At 44.0% G+C, this 25,335-nt stretch overlaps 2 protein-coding genes across 14 annotated transcripts in view; one reads left to right on the top strand and one right to left on the bottom strand.

The window, feature by feature from the left end:
- The window catches only part of LOC143377101 (uncharacterized), an 87,222-nt gene extending 82,091 nt beyond the window's left edge, over nt 1–5,131 (bottom strand). For 6 of the 8 annotated variants that reach the window (XM_076828022.1, XM_076828028.1, XM_076828025.1 and 3 more), the window contains exon 1: nt 4,589–5,131. The gene's annotated coding sequence lies outside the window, so the exon portion shown is untranslated. Of the gene's footprint in view, nt 1–4,584 lie in introns of all 8 variants that reach the window. The other 2 variants (XM_076828023.1, XM_076828030.1) reach the window with 2 other exon arrangements.
- Nucleotides 5,132–6,963: 1,832 nt separating this feature from the next.
- On the top strand, nt 6,964–22,515 carry LOC143377114 (uncharacterized). 6 transcript variants are annotated; one of them, XM_076828070.1, is made up of 8 exons: nt 6,964–7,228; nt 15,671–15,853; nt 15,956–16,431; nt 16,659–16,793; nt 20,000–20,418; nt 20,535–20,662; nt 20,737–20,811; nt 20,909–22,515. In XM_076828070.1, exons 2-7 carry the CDS (start codon nt 15,673–15,675, stop codon nt 20,790–20,792), a joined length of 1,395 nt encoding a protein of 464 aa, XP_076684185.1. In that variant the 5' UTR covers nt 6,964–7,228; nt 15,671–15,672; the 3' UTR covers nt 20,793–20,811; nt 20,909–22,515. The 6 variants fall into 6 exon arrangements, with proteins under 6 accessions (XP_076684185.1, XP_076684184.1, XP_076684186.1 ...); XM_076828069.1 differs by having other exon boundaries at nt 20,905–22,515; XM_076828071.1 differs by having other exon boundaries at nt 20,886–22,515.
- Nucleotides 22,516–25,335: the final 2,820 nt, after the last annotated feature.

The raw sequence follows: 25,335 nt of genomic DNA, 5'->3' as shown, positions 1-25,335 counted from the left end.
AAATACGTATAACTTTTTTTTGAAAAACTAAAAAAATTATGGATCCATGAGAAACGAAAATTTATGCACGTGTGGCACGTGCCTGTTTTCCACTGAGCCCCTCAGTTATCAGAGGCACACTACGCTTTTGTGCCTTTACAGTGGCGTTACCCCTTAAGAAACCGTTTAACTAGGCAGACTCTACTGTGCTCCGTGTAATTATAAGCGACTAAATAATCTCTCGCCCAGCGCTGCCCATGGGAGGGCTATAGAGCCCGTTTCGAATCAGGAGGATCCATCTATCTCAATCTCTCATCGCGCAATAATACTGTCCTCATACGCCTCCAGTGGGAGAGCAAAAAGACGTTTAACGATCCTCGACGTGTTCTTGAAAGAGAGGCGATACAGTATACACTCCGTGGCTACTCCGTGTTAACATATCCACGCCGATACGTTCGAGATTCAGATATCTAATCTGACCGGTCGCTGCACAGTGATTCTCAGCTCGCTATCGTCCAAACAGAATTCCTAGGGAATTGGAACTCGACGGGGTGGGGGGGGGGGGGGCATGTAGAAACTTAGCAGAGTTTCTGGAACTTGCGCGAAAGCTTACGCCTGACCGGTTACGGTTTTATTTTCGGCCAAAATAATGGCTGCTAGTAATTTTGTGTTTGGTAGTTGGTAACCCTGTTATTCAGATTTTTTTTTTTAAGCTGGTTTGCAGGAATTTTGGTGGAAGCGTCGGGCAATTTTGGTTTCAGCTATTCTTTGGTTTTTTTTAATGGGAAAGTGCCATTTGAAAAATTTCATGAAAGGATTGTTAAATGGAATATGGAAATTGGTGGTTGTAACTATATCTGCGAGTTTTATGGAATCATAATTTCGCAGGCTTCTGTTTGCTTGAAGTTTGATTAATTCCCTGCAACTCTATGCATAATTTCTATTTCGCGGTAATGCTGCGCTGGGTGCAATAAAAATATACAGAAGTTGAGATTGAGTTTGCATTCTGTGATCAGGCTTGTTACCGAACTGCCATATTGTTGTTTGGACGATATTAAAAAAAATCGGTGTAAAGGTACCTCGCGCTTGCGAGCTTTGAAAAATTAAATTTGGAATATGTCCATTCTTCGGTGTTAAATGTTCACAGATTAATCTCTAGATTGTCCTCTTTAAGCAGGAGGATGTTCACATTCAGGGAATGATTATAGATTGCCGTCCCTAGGCGAATAGAAATGTAACTGTTCTGGGTCCATAACGACCAACTTAATTGGAACGTAAAATTAAATGGCCACGTTAACACATCTCGATAATTCCAGCAAAGAGCGCTTTTAAACCGAAGAATTTTCCAAAAATAATTCTAGAAAGAAGGTAACTTTGTCAGAAAAAATTAAATGGCCCCATTAACGCATCTCAATAATTCCAGCAAAGAACGCTTTTAAACCGGAGAATTTTCCAAAAATAATTCTAGAAAGAAGGTAATTTTGTCAGAAAAAATTAAATGGCCCCATTAACGCATCTCAATAATTCCAGCAAAGAGCGCTTTTAAACCGAAGAATTTTCCAAAAATAATTCTAGAAAGAAGGCAACTTTGTCACAAAAAATTAAATGGCCCCATTAAGGCATCTCAATAATTCCAGCAAAGAGCGCTTTTAAACCGAAGAATTTTCCAAAAATAATTCTAGAAAGAAGGTAACTTTGTCAGAAAAAATTAAATGGCCCCATTAACGCATCTCAATAATTCCAGCAAAGAACGCTTTTAAACCGAAGAATTTTCCAAAAATAATTCTAGAAAGAAGGCAACTTTGTCACAAAAAATTAAATGGCCCCATTAACGCATCTCAATAATTCCAGCAAAGAGCGCTTTTAAACCGGAGAATTTTCCAAAAATAATTCTAGAAAGAAGGCAACTTTGTCACAAAAAATTAAATGGCCCCATTAACGCATCTTAATAATTCCAGCGAAGAGCGCTTTTAAACCGAAGAATTTTCCAAAAATAATTCTAGAAAGAAGGCAACTTTGTCACAAAAAATTAAATGGCCCCATTAACGCATCTCAATAATTCCAGCAAAGAGCGCTTTTAAACCGAAGAATTTTCCAAAAATAATTCTAGAAAGAAGGCAACTTTGTCACAAAAAATTAAATGGCCCCATTAACGCGTCTCAATAATTCCAGCAAAGAGCGCTTTTAAACCGAAGAATTTTCCAAAAATAATTCTGGATCCCCGTTTCGACACGAATAAAAACGGCAACTTCGTCGCAAAGAATTAGCCACCCCATTAATTCAACAAAAGCCATGCTTTCAAGTCGCCACAAATCGAACCATGAAAGCCAATTTCGCGCGACAATTCCGCGATAAGCAAAGAAACCGTTCCGCTTGCAGGAAGCGGAATCAAATGTCCCTAGACCGCGCATTCGACTGGTTCGGATAAAGGAACGGTTGCCCGCAGCAGATCCAAGCTCAGAGAACAATTTTAGATCTCGATTCCGCCGTAAATAAAAATGTAACTGTTCTACGTCTCTAACGGCCGGTTTAACCGGGAAACAGTGCCATTTGCATAACCTTATGCAGAGAGTAGCCATTAGCGCAACACACGTTCAACTTTCATGACTCCCCTAGCGGCTGGAAGAACTGGAAGCGAGTCCCATCAATATATCCCTTTTCTTTCTTTACTCCGTGGCAGGTTTTACGCGTCGGAATTGATAAACAGCTAAATATCCCATTTCACTTATCGAGCACGCGTCGAGCGCCGCCAAGTCAAAACACGAAAGTCGAATCCTCGGTTTCTATTATTCCCAATACCAGTTAAATTCGCGCTTCGACCCACCGCGAAGTAGGGGGGGGGGGGAGACCGGAAGAGCTGACGATTTATGGCCGACAACCGGCTCTAAATAATACGTTTCATTTTCTAGATGTCTCCAACGGCCCCATAAACATCATCGCTCCCATAAATTCGACTAAACACCACGTTCGCGCTCTCCGTGCCCACAGAAATAAGTCCCAGATACAGTTTGCGCTCGGGAAGGAGACCCAATGGCACCCAAAAATGGCGCCAGAATGCACTTGGTAAATAGGTTATACTTAGAAAACCGTTCGCAGTCGAATCCTTAAAGAGAATATCGCGGCGGAGGTTGCTTAGAGGTCGAAGAAACCTCGCGGCCGCTGAAAATGGCGGAGACCGAGCGCACCGCCGTGACGATTTTCTGAGGAAAACATGGCGGATCGAAAATCTGTTTGTCGCACGGGAACGGTACACCGTCGGTGACGCGCGACGCGCACCGACCGCTACTCCCTATTTGCTTAATGAGTTAAGGACGCCGGTGAAAAATGGCGTCTAATCGCCTCTGGATTCTCGCGATTCCGCGCCGCGTGTTACGTAAGTGCCTATCAATTTCATAGATTCCCAAAGCATCGCGCGTCGCTTGACCAAGTCCCGCGGCTCTGCCACGAAATTCTCCGCCGTCCTACAGTGGCCCATAAATCAGCTATTATCTGGCGTCTTATAAACGACAGAGCAGAGCGTCACATTTTAAAGCGCTACTTTAATCAGTCGAACCATAGAGTCTGTGCTACACGAACGGCTACAGGTTCGATTGATCATCTCTGTGCAGAGGGAAGCCAGTGCGCCGCGATATTTTCTGTGCGCGCCTCCTTTGCGTAAATATACATTTTCACCGTCCTCGAGAATTATCATAATCTACGGTTATGGAGTCGTTACGAACTTCACGCGTGACTAATTACTCTTATTCATCGAAGCGTGCCCGCGGCTCGTCTCGAACGGCGGGGGAGGGGTGGGCTCCCGAGTTTGAGTTTCGAAATCGAGACCGCGGACGGTGGAGGGGGGGGAGGGGAGAGGCAGGGACGTTCGAACGACGAATTTCGAGGGAGGTTTTCCGAGGATTTAACGACAGAGTGACATGGAAACGTGGGGAGAAGGATATTGTGTACGGCTTCGGGAGGGACGGGCGGAAATGGGAAGCGCGTCGAAACCCTTCGCCCGACGGACTTGCAACGTATCCGTCGGGACGAGCCACCATGTTAGCGTTGCCAGCACACGATCGCCTTTATTGCGCAGCGACGAACGTCGAAAAAACCGCCCCGCTCGCTGCGGCGGTTATCTCGCCGAGCAACGGGGGGGAAAAAAAAAAGAATACAGCTGTGGGCACACACGAGGCCAGCTCGCAAGGGAAGAAATATCTGCGCCTAGCATTCGTGCATTATCGGCAGGAGCAACGGCCTCGTACCTCCCGATTCCAGAGGCTTCCGTTCGCCTCGACGGATCCCCGCGCGCGATTTTCACGCGAATCGATATATGCCCGTAGAAATTCACCGCGGGCCACGCGAAACAACGTTGTTTCCGCAGAATATTTGCGCGCGGACAGATGAAGAGATAATTCGAGGCGAGGGGAACGAACGAACGACGATACAACGCGCGGCGAGAGGAGGCAACAGAGCCGATAGGAAATCACGATTTCGACCCATTTCCGGGCCGACCTTCGTACCATCTGCGGCATATAAACAAGCAGAGGGAAGCGGCAATGGGTGCCGCGGGACGAGCAGCGAGCGACGATTTCGTGGGCAAGGGACCGCGTCAGGCGAAGCTTGTACTTACAGCATCTCCTTGGTGCTCAGCAGGCACATCGCGGCGGCGACGGCGGGCAGCAGTCACGGTCACAGGCGTCACGTAAGCCCCTCGCAGCGGCCACGATGGTGTCGACGGCGGGCACAAGCAGGGGAGCACTCATCACTGTCACAACCAAGGGCTGCCCGTTTTCGGTGGCGGACGACAGGGAGGGCCGCGGGTTGCCCGTCCGTAGGGAGTCCAGGAGCGGCGCGCGTCCGTGCTCGTGGGTAGAAAACGGGCGGCCACCACACACTTCCTCTACTTCCCGTCCACCGTTACGCCTGGAGCCCTGTCCTTAGCGGCCGCGTGAAACCTATGCGACACCACCACGTCCCGATACCGCGCACTTGTCACACGACAGGGAGAGCCGCGGCACCGCGGGGACTCGGCAGAGAGCCACTGGCGTTCCAGGCAGGGCCTATAACCAGGCATAGAGCACCGCGCTCCTGGCTCGTACGATTTTAACCTCGCTCGTAGTGATTCGGTGCAGCCGAGTTTCTTGACTGAGCGGCCGATGCTCGCCGAGCCGTGCCCCGCGAGACTGCGGCGCTGCCAACCGCGCAGCCGTGCGCGGCGAAAGTTACTAGGCAGACCGTAGCGGCGCTCGACGTCACCACCCCTCCGCCGACGAGGCGCTGTTTCAAATTGATTTACGATTCAAAATGCGCTCCGAGGGATCGAACGGGGGTGGCTGTTGCGAGGGGATGCGCCGCGTTCAAGTAGTTTGGAAATATAAGCTGAAATTAGTCGAACCGAATACTCGTATGTCCAAGTAGCTTGATTATTTAGGGAATTTCAGAAGCTCGTACTTAATATTCGAAATTATAATTGTATTAATGTTAGTGTTTTTTTTTTGGTAGATCGTAGATAGTTTGGATTTTTGTGGTGTATTATTGTTAATAGTAATTCTTTAATTTAACTTGCTAGAGTAACTTTTAGCATGGGCGTCCGGAAGGGGGTGCAAAAGGGGTAGTTTTTGAGAAATAATCGCTTATTTTTCTAAACTGATCTTTACTAAGTTTATACTAAAACAGGGAATATTTTTAATTTTTGGTTTTAAAGTTTTAATTAAATTTGCACTACAAAATGGGTTAAAAAAAGCAAGAGGGGTATATTTTTGTTTACCATCATCCCAAAATTGTCCTCCCTCCCTGGAAAAAACTCTCTGGCTGCCCTTGATTTTTAATAGGGAATTTGGATTTTTTGGAATTTTGAAAGTCCCTATTTGAGTGCCTATTTTTTTTACTATTTAAGGCTGCTAAATTAAAAATATATTTTTCTAGATTGGTGAAATTAAAAAATGTCACGATTTTGTGACGCTACAGATTTTTGTAAAATTGTAAAATATCAATAAATTCTTATTATTCCATTATTTGTTTTTTTTCTAATGTCTTGAATGTCTCGATGTCACTTACTTTCAGTTGATGTCTCTAATAAAGCTTTCCATAGTTTACGTTAAAGCTACAACAATCGCGAACATCCAGCGGAACAAACTAGAGAAATGCATCCTCTTCGGATGAGAAATTCTCGGCGACCTAGTAGCTGCAGGAAGAGGGTCACTCTCACATCTCGTGCTTTCATTCCCGGAATAAGAAATTGCACTGATTCACGATAGCTCCTCGATCGATTTAACGAGCTGCTCTTTCTAAACCCACGGTATCCAACCTATATGTCAACAATTATAACACGATCTATACGAATCGTTAAGGCGGGAAATAGAAATAAATTCAAACACAATTTCTCCACGATGGACAGAAAAAACTAGTTAATTACAATTCAATTTTAACGTGACCTAACCTACGAACCTTTAAACCGGGAAATACAGTCACCTCATCCTCCCAATTCAAATCACATCTACCATCCAACTCTCAAATAGATTCAAACACAATTCCCCAACAATAAAAAGAAACCAGTTAATTCCAATCTTTATTCAATATTAAAGTGACACGATCTACGAATTTAAGCGGGAAATAGAATCACCTCCTCCTGCCAATTTAAATCACACCTACGCAGAACCAAAGCAAACAACTTCGTACCACAAAGATCAACAGAATAAAAACCTCACACTCCAATCCCTCACAAAACAGACAATAAACACACTTACCCAAAAATCATCGTAGATCCCAAAATCTCTTTCCCACTCGATGGAACACAAGCAAACAAATATCCAACAGCTTCCTCTCTCCCCTCGGAAGCACCAGATCAAGCGGAGCGGCGAAAGCAAGAACCACCGTGTCCCCTAGTGACATTTTCAGCTCAGTGGCTGGCACCGCCGAGTCCCCGCATTGGTCGTCGGCCAAAGTGGCGGCGCGCGATTGGTCGAAACCCGACGCGCTTAATGGCGGTGGCAGATGCTGGGCGAGTGGTGGGGGACGGGGACTCGTAGCGTCGTATTGTAACGCTTGGAGTTACTGGCTTCCCATACGAGTCCTAACCTGTCGGCCGCGCTTCGTCCGGACCGTGGGCGTTGAATTCGAGTCGAGGGGTCGGTGCATCGACGTGCATACGTCGTGTCCGCGGCCGCGTGTCCACGATCGCGCCGCGACGCCTCCTTTGCCTCACGAGACAACGCTCGAGGACGCGGCGATGACGGAGAGCTGAGAGTACGGTGCCCGTAACGTGCATGAGGTAGGACCACAATCGGCACGTACCGTGCTGCGCCACACGCGTGAAAAACCGCCCGACTGTGCAAGTGGATCCCTCGATTTCTGAGGATATCTCGAAAGGTGCCCCTTCGACGTGTCGGCGCGGAAGTGGCACCTGCGAAATAGACCGCGGGTAGCTAACAGGCATTTGATAATCATTGCCCGTGAATTGTTAATACGCTATAAATAGCGGGGAAGCATATTGTGGTTTCGTGTCACGAGTATCGATATCGCGTAGCCACCGATATACGCGTGTTTGGTTAAGGAACGGCGCCCTCGCGCGGCTTCCAGCGCCTTAACGTTATCGTGTACCGTGGGAAATCGCTTTTTCAGAAGTCGAATGGTGAACAGGCTTCGACTGGAATATCGATTTTGAAATACGTATGGTATTTTTCCTCGCATCTACATTGCAACGCAGTGATTAACTTCCCATGTACAAGCTAATTTGTGCAGCCCGATAAGTGTGTTTTCATCGGCGCGCGGTTGACGGGCGAGAACCGGACGGTTGATTAATGATGTGCAATCAAATTCGCGCGTTACTTGATAACGTCCCGTTACCTGCGGTGGAAACTTGTCGAGTAAGTAAATATTTTTAAACGAACTCCGTTTATCGCCGCGATAACAGTTTTTCTCGCTTCACGTATTCCGAGGTGTGGGTCGTTTGAAGTGTCACTTCCGCTTTCTTGGGGAGCAGTTTGCAATTAACGTTAATTAAGCAGCATCGAACTCGATGAAACAAATAGCTTTTCCCATTGTATTGAAATTTGCGTCTTCTTTCGCGGACGCTTGGCGCGAAATGTGAACGATCGATTGCATAGAGTCGAGATCTGTTTGTTTACGTATTCGAGACTCGCTGGAACGTTGGTAGATAAGTAATGGCATCTAACACGACGCAATCTACGGGTCAGCGAGGCTAACGATGATGTCACGTGCGGAATAGTTGTGTGCGCCACGTGTGTACGCAAACTGCGAATTTAATAGCAGTTGGTAACACTGTTTCGAATGACCCTTTAACTCTGAAATCGTTCCACGGTGTAATTGCACTTTGAAAGCGACAGGTGCGTTTCCAACGAAGATTTAGTGCGTCTCAAGTGCCATCTACCAACTTTATAGAGCAATGCATGTACACCATAGTTCGAAAGCTTTCTACATACGTTTATCTAATCTGCTTAATCAACGTATAACAGTTGCGAGGTTTTATTTCCTCATTTAATAAACAATAGATTATCCGCTCCTCTCTGGGTCTTGTTCCCCTCGTATCTGATTTCATCTGAATGTTTGTAAACATGGAATACATACAACCAGGCGGTATTATCGTGCATAGTATCGGATGATAATTAGTCGATTGAGTAGCCTGACTATTTGTTAGCTGGCAGGGAAATCGTTTTCGCTCGAGGGTTAAGAATAAAATGCAGTGAAAAAGATGAGAAACATTTTTTAATTGCACGGTGAATTTTCAATGCTGCGTGGAGGATCTTCAAAAAGGCGCGTTCGCGGCCTTATATCCGTGCCGTTCGCTGTAAACCGGTTTTACGGTTGGCCTTCTGAGAACTCTATCGAATTGACGATAAAATTATCCTCCGTGCAATTTTTACGGGACGCTCTTATGGCGACCGAATATTTTATGGACGATACTAAAAATATATATATATATCCGAGTCGTGAATGTAAAGCATGTTATCGCGTAAATGAAATGTTCCCTAAATCGGGTCAACGGAACTATATCGAGAATGTATGTTCGAATTTATTCGGGAACCGTCGCGAATGCGTTTTCCAAACTTCGACTGAGAAAAAAAAAAAACAATTTCAGTAGATTGCAATATCTTGCAATCTTTTTGAACCCTTGCCTTCGAATACCCGAAGAACAATCTAAATTACAGCAAACGAGGGCTAGACCATTTGTAAACATCGCCCAATAAATCTAGATCTAATTGCATGAATTATTCATTTCCGAATCGAATACTATTAGAAAGTCCGACCGCGCGCAGTGCAAGGGAGCATATACAGGGTGTCACTTTTAAAATTCATTTTTCTCGAAAAAACCACGCTGCGAGTAAACAAAGGCACTCCGCGTATCTGCTGCCATTTTTCGCCAGGGATCGCGTCCTAGTCGCCCGCGCAGCTATTTCCTCGACACCCTGTACGTTTCGCGAAACCCCGACGAGAGCGGGATCTATCGCGCGTGCTCGAAAGTGTCAGTGAACTCGAATTCAGCTAGGCGGCCAACTCCACCCCGCGTTCCGCGCGTTTTCCCCACACACGAGGTATCGTTTCTCTGGGCAAACATCCTTGGTTATTCGCGCGCCCTGCGAGGACGAGCGGAGCCAGGATGAGCCGCGCGAGGCGGATGTAATTTCCGTTTAAGGGCAGGAGAAATGCAGCGATAAAAGCTGCCTGTATTGTAATTACCGGTGTCCAATTTCAGGCGTTCGGGCCTGCTCGCGTTACCCCATCTATGCGCTACCGATCGAAACTCCTACTTAACCTCTATCCGCGTCCCGTCGGGAAATAATCCTTGGGCGAGTAATCTAGTTACTTTTCGGATTAGAGGTTAACCGTGAAACTTGTACGTTTCCAGTTTCTCGCGCTTGTTTGCGAATTACACTAGGAATATCGATGCAGTTGCTTCTATGGATTCAATATGTGTTCGAGCGCTGTGGGCACTGCGCGATTAATTAATAGTAATGGAATGTAACAGACAATAACGGCGCGACAGTGACACTTAGTGAATCGCTCTGCATCGTTAATTATGTTGGTCTGCTGATTGCGGATTACAGTTAGAACAATAGGGGAATTAAATGTCCCCGCAATGTGATCTATCGTCGATGGAATTGAATCGTATATATGTGCTTTGAATTCTGTTTTTGGAGGTTATTAAGGCTCCACTTCGTTTGCATATCGAGCGAGATGTTATCGAACATTTTTGCACGGTTTTTCTCGTGCAGCTCCCAGCCGGACCCGTCGAAGGTCGGCGCGGAGGAAAAAGGAAATACAAACGTAATCCAGTTGGTCGAGCCTGGAGGCACCTGAATACCAACATTGTAAAAGTATGACTGGGAAAACACTTTATCGAAGGATGGATGGTTATACGCGTTTAATTTAACTTTATTTTTTTCTCGGAACCATGCGATTTCAACGTGGATATATAGCGTAATAATTTTCGACAGCGTTTCCTCTCTTTGTACAGAGTAACGATTTATTTACGAGCTTTAGAGGCTCGATATTTAAGGGACTGTATATATAGTTATTCCTCTTTCGCGCAAAGCACCAGTTCTGCCGTCGGAATTTATGAAAAGCGGACTGGATTTATGCAGTGCATTAAAGTCGAATGAAGGGGAATTTCGTGGCGGCGCGTGCTGAATTATTAAGCGAAATTAAATTTGGTTTATACCGTCGAATATTAATCAGCCGGTTTAACGTGGTATTATTAATAATTAAATATCCTAGGGGACATGAACTCGAGATTCATTGAAGCGGCAGTGTTGGTAGTTTTACACTTCTCCAACGTATGCTTTAAAAGTCCCTACTATTTAAAATTCGAATAATTAACTATCTTGGTATATAAAGCGGAAAGCTTCTATATGTTTGTGTCTTTGTCTGTCGCCTGAAAATTTTGGAACGATAAATTCTGGGATTACGAGATATGTGTCAGCTCATTATGCCTGACTAATCCAGATGAATGTGACCATTTTCACAAAAAACAATAAATTTTTTTTGAGCCTAAGAGATATTAAGGACTCCGTGAAAACACATTCCACCCCTTTTCACCCCCTGGTTTTTAGGCATTTGTGTGGGTAACCTTTGTAAGTAAAAACCAAGTTGATATCTAATCGGGCTTAAGAAATAATAAGCAGTCCGAGAAAACATATTTCACCCCTTTTTACCCCCTTCGGGTTGGAATTTTAAAAAATCCCTTCTTATCGAACCCCTACGTCGCAAAAGGAATGTATCCTCCGAATTTTGGGCTCCATACAACATATTATACAATATAATTAACGCATTTGCAGTCCTCCTAAGAATATTAGACAATCGAAAGAAATAGAAATTCAATTCTTTTCCACGGATCTATCTCAAACATTTTCCCTCGACTTAGCGTTACATCATTCTTGTTCCCCCGTCCTTGTAATCCATCCATTGTATCCCAGCGCAGCCACTTAACCGCAGGTAATACGGAATATCTAGTTTCCAGAATAAAATAGTAAAGACGGGGATGGGAGACGTATCGAAAAACACCTTTCAAGCTGGTGGAACGTGAGATAAAATCGAGGGAGGGGTTGCAAGTGAAACCTGAATGAAGGCCCCTTTCTTCGTCGCCGCTAGACGGCGCCACAGTGCGTCGAAGTATATGGGCGTTCGGGACAAAATTCATAACTTTTGAAGTAATCAGTTTCCGACCTAAATACCCTAATACTTTTTTAATGAGAATATAAAGATGCATCGATTGGCATATAATAAGATACACAGTTTCATTAAAAACATTGAGCTTCATTTTTATCGAATAAAAAGTTTTTTTTTATCAATACTTACTCTTGCAATTTGTTGTCAACTGAATACTGACTAATTGTTGTTCGAAACATTTTTGTATCAAATTATTTTCATCGCGTGCATTTGAAGTTAGAATTTTTTCATTAAAATATATTTAATGAAAAATCAAAAAGGCTGTACTTTTTTCTCAAATCGTTGTCAATCATTAGCGGACACTCTTTTATATTTAAAAGTACCAAAACTTTTCAAAGATATTAGAATTCTTGATCTGCACACTTCTTTCTAAAAAAATTATTTCTCAAATAATCGCAGGTTATAGCAGATAAGGGCGTTATTTTTATACAGTACAAAGTTAGGCGAAACAAATATAAAAAAATCACTAATCAAACGCAAACAATTGCCATTCCCCCAGAAAAATGTATTAAATTTGGCACTAACAGTGTTTTATACAAGGAGTCTTCAATCTTGCAGCAATTTTTCTACAAATCTCCACCGATCCAGAGACACCATCTATTCTCATGAAATTTGAGGGGTGGTTTCACCCCCTGAACATGCAAACAGGCCAAAATAAAAAAACACCTGTTTCTTATTTTTCGGCCCTCTAAAACATATCCAAAAACCAAAGCAATCGGAGACGAACACCTGAAAATCTTATAACTTTGAGGGGTGATTTCACCCCCTAAATATGAAAAAAGACCGCTGTAAAAAAAACACGTATATCTTATTTTTCGTTCCTCTACAACATATCCAAAATTCAGAGCAATCGGAGGCGGACACCTGGGATACTCTCCTTGTAAGACTGAAATCTACGCTTCCCCTTCTACTACCGCCCTCTATGTTGTTTACTCGTAACTAAGCGACCATCCCTACCACGCGATGCCAGAGTGCAACGGACGTGACTCGCTTGCAAGTTACCGAGACTCTACTGTACCTCTAATGGTCTGCGCGACCTTGGCTGAATGGGGATGTAGCACCAACCACTAATGTAGCGTAAACAGCGACTGCGGCCGGTGATAGAATCTCCAAGTCCTTTCGGTGCTCTTCAAAATCGTTTACGAGCGGCTGGATGGGGTAAAAACAGATCCAAGTTGGGCACTTTGAATGAACAGGCTGGTGGAGAGGGGGGCGGTACTGTTTACGACTTCTGGCGTACAGACCGTGACCCTTAGAAATTTTTTCTGCTGCGAATATTCTCCGGGAAGTAAATAAACGCCTGGCTTTAATAAGGCAGGATAAAATATTTAAGAATTCCATGACTTTTTAATGGGTTTCTTGTACCTATTGCATGGACTAAAGGCGTTTAGTATGGGACCTTTTAATTACTTTGGGCAGTTTGTTTATTTTACATGTGCCCAGCTAAAGATGAACAGTTCAGGCAACTGGAAAGTTCAATTAGTGTTCAGATATTTAAATAAATGAGAAGATCCCCAAAATCCCCTGAGAATTCGACTGTTTTCTGATTTATATCTCACGAATTGTAAAAGAATTTTATTTTTACCAAATTATAGTCCCAATTAAAAGAAGTAACTTTTGTCTGAAAATTCTTTTTCCATCTTTTATAGTTCGCGAGTTATAACCCAAAATCGGAAAATAGCCGAATTTTCAGTGGTCAAAATTGCGTAATACATACCTATATATCCTCAACATATCCCCAAAGTTACATAATTTTTTTAAAGTCCCCCAGCTGACCCCCACTTATCTCAAGCAATCCACGTATATTCCACGGATCCCGCTGGCAATTAACCGTTCAACTAACTAGGCGCGACCATTAACGCCAAGCCATTTGAATGCACCAACTGATGGCGAAAGCTGCCGCCGCTCATCAGGCAACGATTAGGAAGAAACGGAGCCAGCTCAGGGCTAAGCTTTGCTCGCGGGCGCTTTTGTCGCGTCGTTTGCGGCGAACGGGTTCTCGAGGAAGGTGGAGATCAGTGGAACAGTCGCAAAGGCACGCGAGGAGAAAACACGGGCGGAAGACATAATTAGGACGTGCCATCCTTCGTTCGAGTTCCAGAGCAGCTAGTTGCGACCATTACGAATTCTGCGGCCTTGTTCTTCGCTCGTTAAATTTAATGCCGGCCAATTCCCTCGTCTGCCGTGCACACTTGCATGCCCCCGTGGATCGCGGTGTTTAAGCAGCTACCTTCTGAAATCTGCTTTCACAAGAAATTAACCGACCGTTTAATCGCCAGCCCCTGTTGCACGCGGGTCCCCGCGCATCGACTAGCCATTTGCGAAATAATTGCAAAAAGTAGCCTCCTTGCTTGAATTCTTCGGTGTTCCAATTAGCGTTCCACCTTGGGGAACCATCGTTTCCGCCTCGTTACTCCTGCAGCCTAGGGGGTTCTTGATCCTAAGGGTGGATAGATTATTTGCAGCAGGGACTACGAGCATCACACTTCACGCTTCGAACATCACTCGTCGCACACCAGCCTCGCACGTTCCATTGCAATCATCGACTTTCACTTCCAGTCAACGCTGAACCACAGGCTATGACGAGTGCTGGCGTAAATTACTTTCCTGCTCGAGCCTCTCTCACCCCTTGACCTTATTCTACGTTTTCACTCCGCCGCGGAGAACAAAAGGATTCCGGTGGGCCTCCACTTGGAGGAATACTAAGTCTTTGGGGCTTCATTGTGCGGAGGCTTTGTATAGTCTACGCTTCGGTTCAATAGAAGTTTTCTTTGAAAATACTCCCTGTGATTCTTTCATGTCAACTTGTCACCACTATACCCTATAATATTTCCTTCGTCGATGGAGGCCATTTTCGGGGTCATTCAACAATGCGTCAAATGCCCACAGGCAGTCCCCCTTCTTCGTTCCAAGGAACTTCTCATCTTTCTCCTTACCAAGGTTAAACATCATCATCAAAACTGTGCATCTAGATCTCCAAGATCCCAATTTTAATTTTATTCACATTCATCTTTGGAGTTTTTCATCTCTATTTGAGCTTGCAAACTGCCTTTTTTCTTATTTTTTTTAATTTTTATTTTAGTTTTTAATTATTTTTTTTTAGTTTTTATTTTAATTTTAATTATTTTAATTTTATTTTTTCCACCCTTATATTTCCCTACTAGAGCTCTAGGGGGAGGCTGCCTGCTTACAGGAGATTTTTTAATTCTCACCCCAGTTGCGCCTAGGGTATTTTAGGAATAGGTTTTGTAATTCATGTGTTCCAGGAGCCACGGAAAAAAAACTCCCCGGGGCAACGGGACTCGAACCCGCGATCCACAGCGTACTGGTCAGCCGCCTAACCAACTCCGCCAAAGTCGATCCTCCTTCCTACTCCCACAATACTAACAAAGGAACATCCCGAACCCGAAAATTCAAAAAATTCTGAAACTTTGTGAATATGTAGAGAATTTCCTCCTGATTACAACGGAATTTTTGTTTCATGCCCAAATTCACTATAAGGGAGTGTAATTGACCCCTGAATATCCGGTTATTTTCCGATTTTATTTTATAACTCGTGAACTGTAAAATATTTTTTTACCAAATGCTAGATCTAATTAAAAGAAGTAACTTTTGTCGTGAAACTTTTTTTCTATCTCTTACAGTTCCCGAGTTATAACACAAATTCAGAAAATAGCTAATTTCACCCCCTTCGAGTAAATTTAGGCAGCAAACAAAAATTGCATTCTAACCAGAAGGAAATCCCCTACATATTCACAAAATTTCAGAATTTTTTGAATTTTCGGGTTCGGGATCTTCCCTTGTAAGTAGTTCACCAAATGCAAAATTGAAACACAAAAACAGTCATAAGTTAGAAGCAAGTAGACCGCCCAAGTTTAAGAACAATTTGTACAACGTTGAAGTGATGAAATTATTTTTAAGATGGGATCTATTAATAAGGAAAGACCCTTTCTATAAGCAGTATAATCCAATGAAACCGTGAATTGCTGGTAGAAACAAGGAGCAATGAGAAACCCTTTGTTTACAGAGATGAGCGGTTCTCGACTTGGCAGGGGCCGTGGTGGCCGCCTGGCCGTATACGGGGGTTGCGGGGTGGTGGTCGTTCTCCTGGTGTTTCTCTACCGCGCCGCCACCTCGGAGATGGCCAGGCTCCGAGAACTCCACGTCCAGTGTGCCCACCAACAGGAGGCACTCGCTGCTCAACTTCAAGGTGAGGTTCGCGGCTTCAAGTACGACTATACTTACTATAACGCGTGCTACCATGAAATCGCACGCAACCAGGCACTGATAACCCGCTTCAATTGATTCGCAGTTATATTCGAGTACAAATTGCGGCTGGAGAAGTCTTTGGCAGAGGAGAAGAGCTCGAACGCGGCCGTGAAGCAGGAGCTTCAGCAACGAGCCACGCGCGAGAAGTCCTTGCGCGATAAGGACAGCATAGAGGCGATGCAGAGGTTCAACTCCCTCCAGCAGACCTACAAGCTGCTGCAAACGGAGCACCAGGATCTGCAGGAGGAGTGCAAGAAGCGTGAGAAGCAGGCTTTGGAGGACACGAACAGGTTAGAGGCGACGCTCAGGGAGCTACGCAGTCGCATCAGGCAGGCGAGGGAGGACAAAGAGAAGGCTTTGGAGCACCTGAAGACCAAGTTCCTGGAGCTGGACACCGCGAAGACGAGGCTCGAGGAGAAGTACAAGGACGTGCTGAAGAGCATCGGTGACACCGACAGCACCATCGAGCACCTGAAGAAGGAGGTGTTCCAGCTGAAGCGTGAGCTGGAAGAGGCGAAGGTAACATGCAATTGGATTCTACTTTCCACAGAAAGAACATTACTTAAACCTTTGGAAACTGCGCTTCACTAACTAATCAATATCTACAGATTGAACTGACCTATGTAACATACGCTTTGAGTAATATTTGCATCCTCCTGACCCAACATCAGCCTCCACTAATCAACACCGCCCATAACCTATATTCCGCAAAGTGCTTTTAACCTCCAAAACTTGTCTCCCGCCAGAAATCTTCGAAGAAAGCCACTTCACCCGGGCCAAGCGCAGCGAGTCCCCAATCCTCCCAGCAAACGGATCAGCAGATGAAGCCCGGGGCAGCGGCGAAAGACGAGCAGCTAGTTGAGCCGTCGCAGCAGCAACAGGTAAGTCGCCCGAGCAACGACGATAAAAGCCCGCAGCCCCTGCACGCGCCCCGCAATCACTATGCGATCGGGGATCCCCTGAAATCGAACGAGCAACGGATGAACGAGGAGACGAACGAGTTTAACGACGTTCGATTCGCCCAGAAGAACGGGAACATCGTGCCAGTGGGCCCAAACGAGCTGAAGGAGGGGGAGTTGCGAGACTCGTTGCCACTGCCTTACGATCTGCAAGAGAAACGTCAGAAGAAGGCGGAGGAGGACCCACCGGCGGCCGAGGGCGCTCAGATCGAGAGCGACAGGGCCGCGGGCAAGGATGAGAATGTTGACGAGGAGCAGATGAGACAGGTGCTGCCGCCGCCCAATCAGAACAACGAGGGGACCGACAAGAAGTCCTCCTCGAACTCGCCGGGCAACGAGGAGCCCTCGTTGAAAGAGAACATTGACTCCCTCGCTCGCCCTGTCGAGAAGACTGCGACAGTCGCAAGTCCGCAGCCTTCTAAGAAAGAGGAGGAGGGACTGGACAAAGTCCAGAACAGCGAGGATGAGATAGCCAGAGATGTTCTGAACCAATTGATGAACGCCGACTTGATAGACCCTTGATGGCAGCTGCGCGCCACAATTCCCTCGGACTCTTTTCTGCTGAAAGTGCTACGGGTAATTTGTATCGCTTGGTGCTCTGCGACTTCGCTGTTGATCCCTTGGTAACTGGTCATGCCCTGGCGTTAGGCCTCAGCTGTGATCCATCGTGGCGTAAAGTAATATGTTCGGTAGTTAATGGGAAGCTGGTGCAGCGAATAGAATCCTAGCGGAGACGCTAGCTTAAAGCAGGTATACGGAATGAACGAACGCACGGTGCCCATCGAAACTCTTGTAATAAGCTAACACCATTCTTGACAATTAGCAGCCGCAGTCTCCGGATTGGGAAGCTTATTTAGAAGTAGTCGGAAATAAATATTCGTGAGCTAATAATCGACTTGCACGTGAGTTGGAACATTTACACCCTGGCTCGTGGAGATTCGAAAGAAGTGCCTTTGAACGCCTCGGTTTGTCTGCGCTCTATGGGGGTTAGAATCGTTTTTGGTGTAACCTTTCTGGTACTGTTTACACATGCACGTAACTTGCATGGTTTGTACTGGGTGCTGTAGATAGATGACCTTTCTTTTGTTAGAAACCGCAGCTCCAGGTGTCGCGACCTGCGCGCACGCGAGCTCTCATCGCGTCGTCGAGAAGCTTAGTGCCAATAGCATAGATCTTACGAAACCATCGTGATCCTATAATCGTTATAAGTGAGAGAGCGGAGTGAGAGTAACTGTAGAACAAACGGAATACCTTTATACAAGTATTTTGTACACCTCCGTCGACGGCAGAGTCTCGTCCGTGTGGTGCATAGCTTCGAACAAAATTTCCGCGTATATTTTCACGAGCAAATCGTGCTTCTAGATGTAAAGCTACTTCCCCAACCCACAGCTTGGGCGGTGACAATCGTAAGGGATTATTAATCCAACCGTATTGACTTACTAATGTGAGCAAATTCAACTAACAGGTTGCATTTATATTACTTTAACGGCTGTAGGTGTATTACGTATCAACGCGTGCTCTTATTTAGGCATTAATGGGCAGTTCGGAGTGGTGTAATGTTCTAGAGACTCGTAGCAAAGAGGAGAACATTTGATTCCTTGTGACACCGTTGTTTTAGTAGCACGTATGAGCGTCAAGTCTTCTTTTCTTTTTTTTTTTAATTTGTATTTTTATACTTACTGATTTGTATCTGTGGAACAGAGTGCATTAGGCTGTCAAAAGGTTAATACAGTTTTTACACCGATGCAGGAACTTCGATAAGATTTTATGTTTTTAAATACGAAAAGTTACAACTTCTGGCATGACGTACACTAATTTTATAAAGTATTTCCGATGCTAATAATAGTACCATTCCTTTTTTCAAGCTTCCATGAAAAAATATGTGAAATTTCGTGCCTTAGAAAGGAGTGTCTATAGTTTAATCGTACTCGATGTGCTTTTCGGCTTGAAAAGCGTTCAGTCGCTTTGGCGAGAGTTCAGGCGTTGCGGACTATTCTCTAAGGATAAATTTCATTTATTGACAGCCTGTTGCAAACAGAAGGTGAAGAATGCTGAGACGCTTCTATTGAGTGAACGAAGAACAAAAGAATCATGTACGTGTAGATTGCAAGCTGTATTGAATGTGCCTGTATGTTCGTGTTAATCGATGCATCAATAAATTGTTATTATTTTGATCTGCTTGCATTATTTTTGGCACCCTCGCACAACCTAACTAAACTGATCTGCTTCCCTGTTGCTAGTCTGCTGTATTGAATAGCGATGCGAGCACGCATCATGGCTCCTTACCTCCCCGAATCGTTGAAGTAGATTGGAGAGTAAAGTAACTGGTGAATTGGTCTCGATAGATTTCTTTTTGTTAATTAATAGCTGAAGGGCGAATATGAGGAAGAGTTGAAGTGGTACAGCCTTTTAAAAGTTGAAACCTTCGGCGAGCTGTAAATTAAGATTATAATTCAGTAGCTTTAAGAAAAGTACTTAGAAAAAGTAATCTATTTTATCTGAAAACTTCCACTCTATTCCTTCTTATACTTCTTGTAGTTCCACTCCTCTCAGGTGGTTTTCTCTTCAGCAAACGGCATGCTTTGCGAATTTCTTCAATTATACATGCTTCCGTGGCTTCGAAAGAGAGGCTTGAGTCTGAGCTAATTAGATTTGAAAAACGGTCACTGTTCTTCGGCGTAAGAGTCTTAACAGGTAAGTTGATACGTTAAATGTGCTGTATTCTGTACCAAAATTTCTGTTATCCATATGATGAAATAACCGATAGATTATGTTACAATTACTATGGAAGAAGCAAGCATGAAGCATTAGGGCCAGCAATTTTGCAACCTTCGATTACTTTTGCACAACGGAGACTGGGAAATCCTGCCACTGGAGTTTCGACTGAAATTATAATCCACTATCTGAACTTCTAAGTAATATCCTCTGCAACGTACAGATCAAAGTCCCCCATGCCTGCGACTGACTGTTAACATAAAGCATCTGTGGCCACGAAGAGCACTTTCCGCAGAGTCTTCCAGGCACCACTCCTCCAACGTTGAAACTATTAAACTAAAATCTGAATATACCACTGCCGCAATCCCATTTCTCCACTAACTAACCGAATGTAAATTGAACAAACTTTCCAGAGCACCGTGGCAACCAGCTCGATGAAGTCCATCCCAGCAGTGAAGCTGGAGACTTCAACGCCCTCGAGCAGCGGGAATCCAGCCTCGACGGCGGTCGACAAGTCACTCCCGCTCGCGAAGCCAGCCTCCAAGGCTAAGCTTCCAGTCGGCGTGCCCCCCATCCCGGTGATGATCGACCAGAAGCTAGAGATCCGTGAGGAGAAACGAGATAAGGAGACCAAGAAGAAGGAGGAGCCTAAGCAGAAGAAAGACGTTGCGAGCAAGGAGCACGAAGAGCAAAACGGGAACTTGGATCCTCCGTTTCCGGCAGGAAGGCGTGGAGAGGAGCAAGCTGCTGACAGACGTGGAAACGGGTGGTTCAATGTTGGCCCCGGGGTCCAGGAAATTGGGGACGAGGTCAACCATATTCGACTTCACGGGTGAGCTTTCTTCGGCTGCATTCCTTTCAACCTTCCACTTTGCTCGACAGTCTGTACTGTTCAGAATAGTTAGAAGCCCTTGGTTCTTCTTATATTCTTCTTTGATCCATTTTCAGCTTGGATGACGGTGCCGAGAGAAACGGTGAGGCAGGCGATGATCAGTACGAAGGTGTTGACTACGACAAGGAACCCCAGCAGAAGAATAGTGACTTGCAGCTAGTCGAGGGTGAAGACGAAGGAGAAGGTAATTGAATATTGGCAATACTTGGCTAAATGAAGCTCTGAACCCTTAACACGAATTTTATTTAACTTCTTTAGACGAGGACGATCAGATAGACTATCTTCAGAATGTGAAGCAGGAGAAACGTGAGTGAAGAAACATTTTTGGGCAAGGTAATTATTCAACACACAGATTTGTACGTGAAATTGACCACTTCAGCCGCGAAGCTTCTATTACAATTCTGAAGGAAAATATTAATATTCCAGATAGGAGGGTTTGGACGGGAAAGGAGGGGCCCCGCTCCAGAGAAGACCAATTGTTGTCAGCAGCTTAACACCGACGATTACTAATCCTTCGCTCGAAGATTACTTAACAAACAGACTGGCCATAAACGTTAATTTACCACGAGGAAGAAGACGAACGGAAGTTTCCCAGATAAATGCACCGCTTTAACTCCCCATCCCATTTACTTTCTCAGTCGGGAAGTCTCATACGAGGATCTAGCCAAAAAGTTTAGATAGTCGATAAACTCTATGCAGATGCTATTTAAAGAACCGTTGCTCGACCGACGGACAAATTAATATTTTTATTCAGAAATTTGCGGACGGGTTCGAGTAGCGCGTCGATAGATGAAACAGACTGTATTTTTCTAGATTTAAATCTACGATAAGCGAAACGTGAGCTACGAAGAAAAATCTGTTGAAGAAGTCCACCCTTTCACTGGCAGAAATCTACATTGGCGGAAGAAAAACCAGTTCGTAACTGATTGCATCTCTGCGATCGTAACTTTTTTTTTTTATTTAATACTTTTAGTGAGATTGGTAGCCTTAGAAACATTTTTAACAACTGGTTTAGAACTTTTTCCTTCAATATGACGCAGTTTGTTTACATTCTCTTCAGTATTTTAAGTGGAAATCCACATTCGTATTTCTTCGTAAGATTTTTTTTTTTTTTTTTTACTGGTCTGCGAAAGCCAGATGAAAGCGCGGAGATATTTGGTCCTCAGGGGGTCCTTCAGAAAGCTTAGAGTACCATCCCCGGAGTCACGCAGCAGCACATTTGCTCTCTCAGCAAATAGTACAAGTATTACGATGAAAGTTAGGTTAAGGTTAGAACAACGATATACATTAATTTCGAAGTACACGTAAGGGAAAGTCGAGCAGGCGTTCTTCAAGAAAGATATTCTTTCTACCAATTGTACAAAAGTTTCTTGAAGAATTCTACTATTGAAAGTATTTTCTCGGTATAGATAATAGCGTATCGAATTCTTCTCTGACCCAGTGCTGGCCTCTTGCTGACCTTGCCCGGACTGGATCAAGTATTAGGTCGAGTCTTCGCAGCGACATGAATCCCCAGCGAACTAGACTGCCACGTATGCACCCACTAAAGTTATAGAAACAGACTCGATTCTGCACAGTCCACTTTAGAGAAGTAACGCTCATAATCGCGGGTAGGAGCTTTCCTGCGGGAACTTTAGCGTCCGAGGTGAGGAACTCTCTGCCAGTGAAAGAGTCGAGCACCTTCTTCCTTCGAGGAGGCACGTACGTGGAGTTGTGACTTAAATGCACTCACTACTTAAGCGACCCGTTGAAAGTTTCTAGGAATGTCGCGTTTCATTACTTCAATCAGCCGACTATTCTTGTCAGAGCCGTGCAATACGATCGGTGCGAGGGGTACACGTGATTTATTTATTGCCTACCAGCCGTGCAGGCGCTAACAATCAAGACTTAACAGAAAGAAAGGAACTACTTTAAGGAATTTATTACAAGCATAGATTAACATTTGTTATGGAACGTAGATATCTACTTATACACCAACGCAGAGCAGTGATTCACATGTACATAAGATTCTTTTCTTAATAAAAGATTTAAAAAATTCTTCTTTGCTTCTCGGCACCGTTAAGTAATTACATTTAATCTCCCTGAAGGGTAGGGAAGGATTGCGCGTCTTTCTGCAATTCGTGGAGCTTCGTAGATAGTTGAATTGCAAACGTTCAGATTCCTCAAGCAGTGTACACAGCCCGTGATTTACGATTATGTTGGCTGGTTTCAACGGAAATAAATATTGCAGAGTAATCTGGGTTGCTCTTGTGACCTTTAGCAGTATGTACATCTGGAAGAAATTATCTTCCACTAACGATGACGTAGAGCTCGTCCTATCAATGATTTATTGCTCATTATTTTAACTTCAGCTCTTCGACTATGCCTTTTGTTTAGTCGGTGTTCCATTTGTTCTAAATCAATGTGACTTTATTATTGATGTTTTATCTCTTCTTTTTTAATTGTTCGCGACAGAATCAGAATTAAGTACTGTCTGCTAAAGTACTCGAGTTCTTTATGCACCGAAAATTAGTAAAAATACTGCTCTGTTATTTCCAGTTTCTAAAATCCCAAAAGACAAACAAATTTTCTAAAATTAGCGTTTTCTTCCTTTTCTTTATCTCGCCCCGGCTCCTCCTTTGTGAAAGTTCCACGTTGACTCAGATTATCGACTATGCACCTTTGAAATGCGTTAATTAATACGCCTGCGAGCTCTTTAACAGTGTGTCACCAATGTTTTCTCAACAAATATTCGAAAGCATTCTGGATGTTTCGCGAAGCTCCTGATAAAGCGACTCAAGCGCAGCTGGCTTGCGAAAGGAACGCAAAATATGTTTCTTCTTTCGTGTAGTATCTCTTCGAGTACGAATATGTTCAGCGTTCCACAGAATTATCATTTCTGCACTCGTTAACAGCTCGTCCACTTCGACATTTTATTTCTTCCTTTTGTGATAAAATGAAGGCAGAAAAAAACTGTGAGTTTAAAATGCATCTCACAGACAGGGATTATATTTTAATAATAAATGGGGCCATTTTATGTCTTCTTTGGATTTTCAATTCCTTTAAGTACTCATTCATATTCTTCTTTATAGTATTGCAGCTGAAGAAAACGTTGCTAGCTTCTGTACAAGTGCATCCAAGCTTAAAGTAAAAACTAGCAAAGAAATATAGATCGTTGTCAGATTTCTACATTATAAGCATGTTTGTTTTAGTTTTACTTAAAGTGGCAATTTCTTCCACAGAAATCCACTTTATCCGCTTCTTCCAATTTTGCAATGAAATTCTTATCAGCTATTACATAAAATAGGCCATAATCGATACAATATTAAGAAGCTTGCTTCCAAGAAATAATCAAGCCAAGAGGAAAATAATTCCACAGAAATAAGTCGTGCTGACAACAAGTGCCACTATTTTCTTCACTGTGTAAATATGATTGACAATGCAATTTTATTTCTGAACGAGTTTAGAAATGTAAACATGGCTTTTTCTTAAAGGGGACGTTTCTTTTAAACCGAAGAGTTCTTCCCAAAGCCAGCCACTGAAGAAATGAGCATTTCGTCAGGTCTGCAGGATCTCAAGGACCTGGATAAGCTCTACAAACCGTGTTGTCACGTGTTATCAGGAGCGTCACCGTGGTTGCCCCATCGGCGTCTCAGAAGAGTGTTACAGAACCGATTAGACGCGATGCAAATCGCTTCTGAGAACACTGATCGTCCTGTATAGTAGCCTACGCTTGCGTAACGCGTACATGCTCTGACTCACTGGCAAATTAAATAAGACATGAATGTGTTCCAGCCGGCTCGACGAAATCGAGCGTGGAAAACGTTACCACTTTGCATAATATTCGACTTTCAATACATAGATAACAGGTTTGATTGAAGTATATCCATCTAAAGAAGAAAATCCCCTCCATGGTAGTTGGACGTTGTAAAAATAGATAGTAGAATGTGAAAGGGAAATAAATGGCTCTAAATTGGTCTTGAATTGAAAATACTCTTCACCCCCACTTGGGCCCATTTCTTCCCCTTTTTATACAGTTTGCAGTGGTGGGGATTTATTTATACATGACTCGAAGTTATGATTGGGTGATTGTAATTGAGTTATTATTCTGAATTGAAGTTGCCTTTTACTCCCAATTTTCTGCGCGAGGACTCACTAAAAATACATACCAAAATGTGGAGTAGAAAGAGCAGCCCCTGTATGTGGATATATGTTAGTAATAGTAATTTTGAAGCGAAGCTGAATCTCATTAGCCCCCACCTCTGCTATATTCAAATTCGTGAAGGCTTGTACTGAAGGTAAAAGGTAGAAAAAAAGAGAGTGGTATAAAGAATACCGTCTGTTCATAAATATACATTAATCACACGTGAAGGGAATATTAATCTAGCGTTAGTTTCCTGTTAGCCTCGCTCCAGGATGTGGACATTCGCTCTGGCCACAAGCACTGCAAACTTTTCGTACAACTCAGCCACTGCTACGAAGAAATCGCCAAGAAGGTGTAAAAACATGCTCTATGTTCGTTTTAAAAACGAAACTCTGTACAGTTTATATTAAGAATGTGCTGGAAGTCACGTTTCTTCTGAATCTGATTTTCTTCATCTCCTTTTTCCCTCCTGCTGCAGGAGTGCACATTCCTCCAAAGGAATTGCAGGTATTAATGCTCAAACTTATGTAATTGTATCAGAAGAAGAGGTGGAGGTGTAATTTACAGGTAGAGAATTCGTCAGAATCTCATTTTCTTCATTTCTTCTTCCACCACAAAGTGACACTTTCTTTCAGAGCAGTTGCTGACGTCCCTCAAATTTTTGTAACTTCGTCAAAAGGGGAGGCAGAAATGTGGTGTAAAGGAACTGAGGTCAAATACTTTTTTAGCCTATC

Source organism: Andrena cerasifolii, chromosome 15, assembly GCF_050908995.1.
Source record: "Andrena cerasifolii isolate SP2316 chromosome 15, iyAndCera1_principal, whole genome shotgun sequence".
In the NCBI taxonomy this organism is placed as follows: domain Eukaryota; kingdom Metazoa; phylum Arthropoda; class Insecta; order Hymenoptera; family Andrenidae; genus Andrena; species Andrena cerasifolii.
Note: the sequence above shows the minus strand (reverse complement) of the source record. Positions and strands in the feature narration are given on the sequence as shown.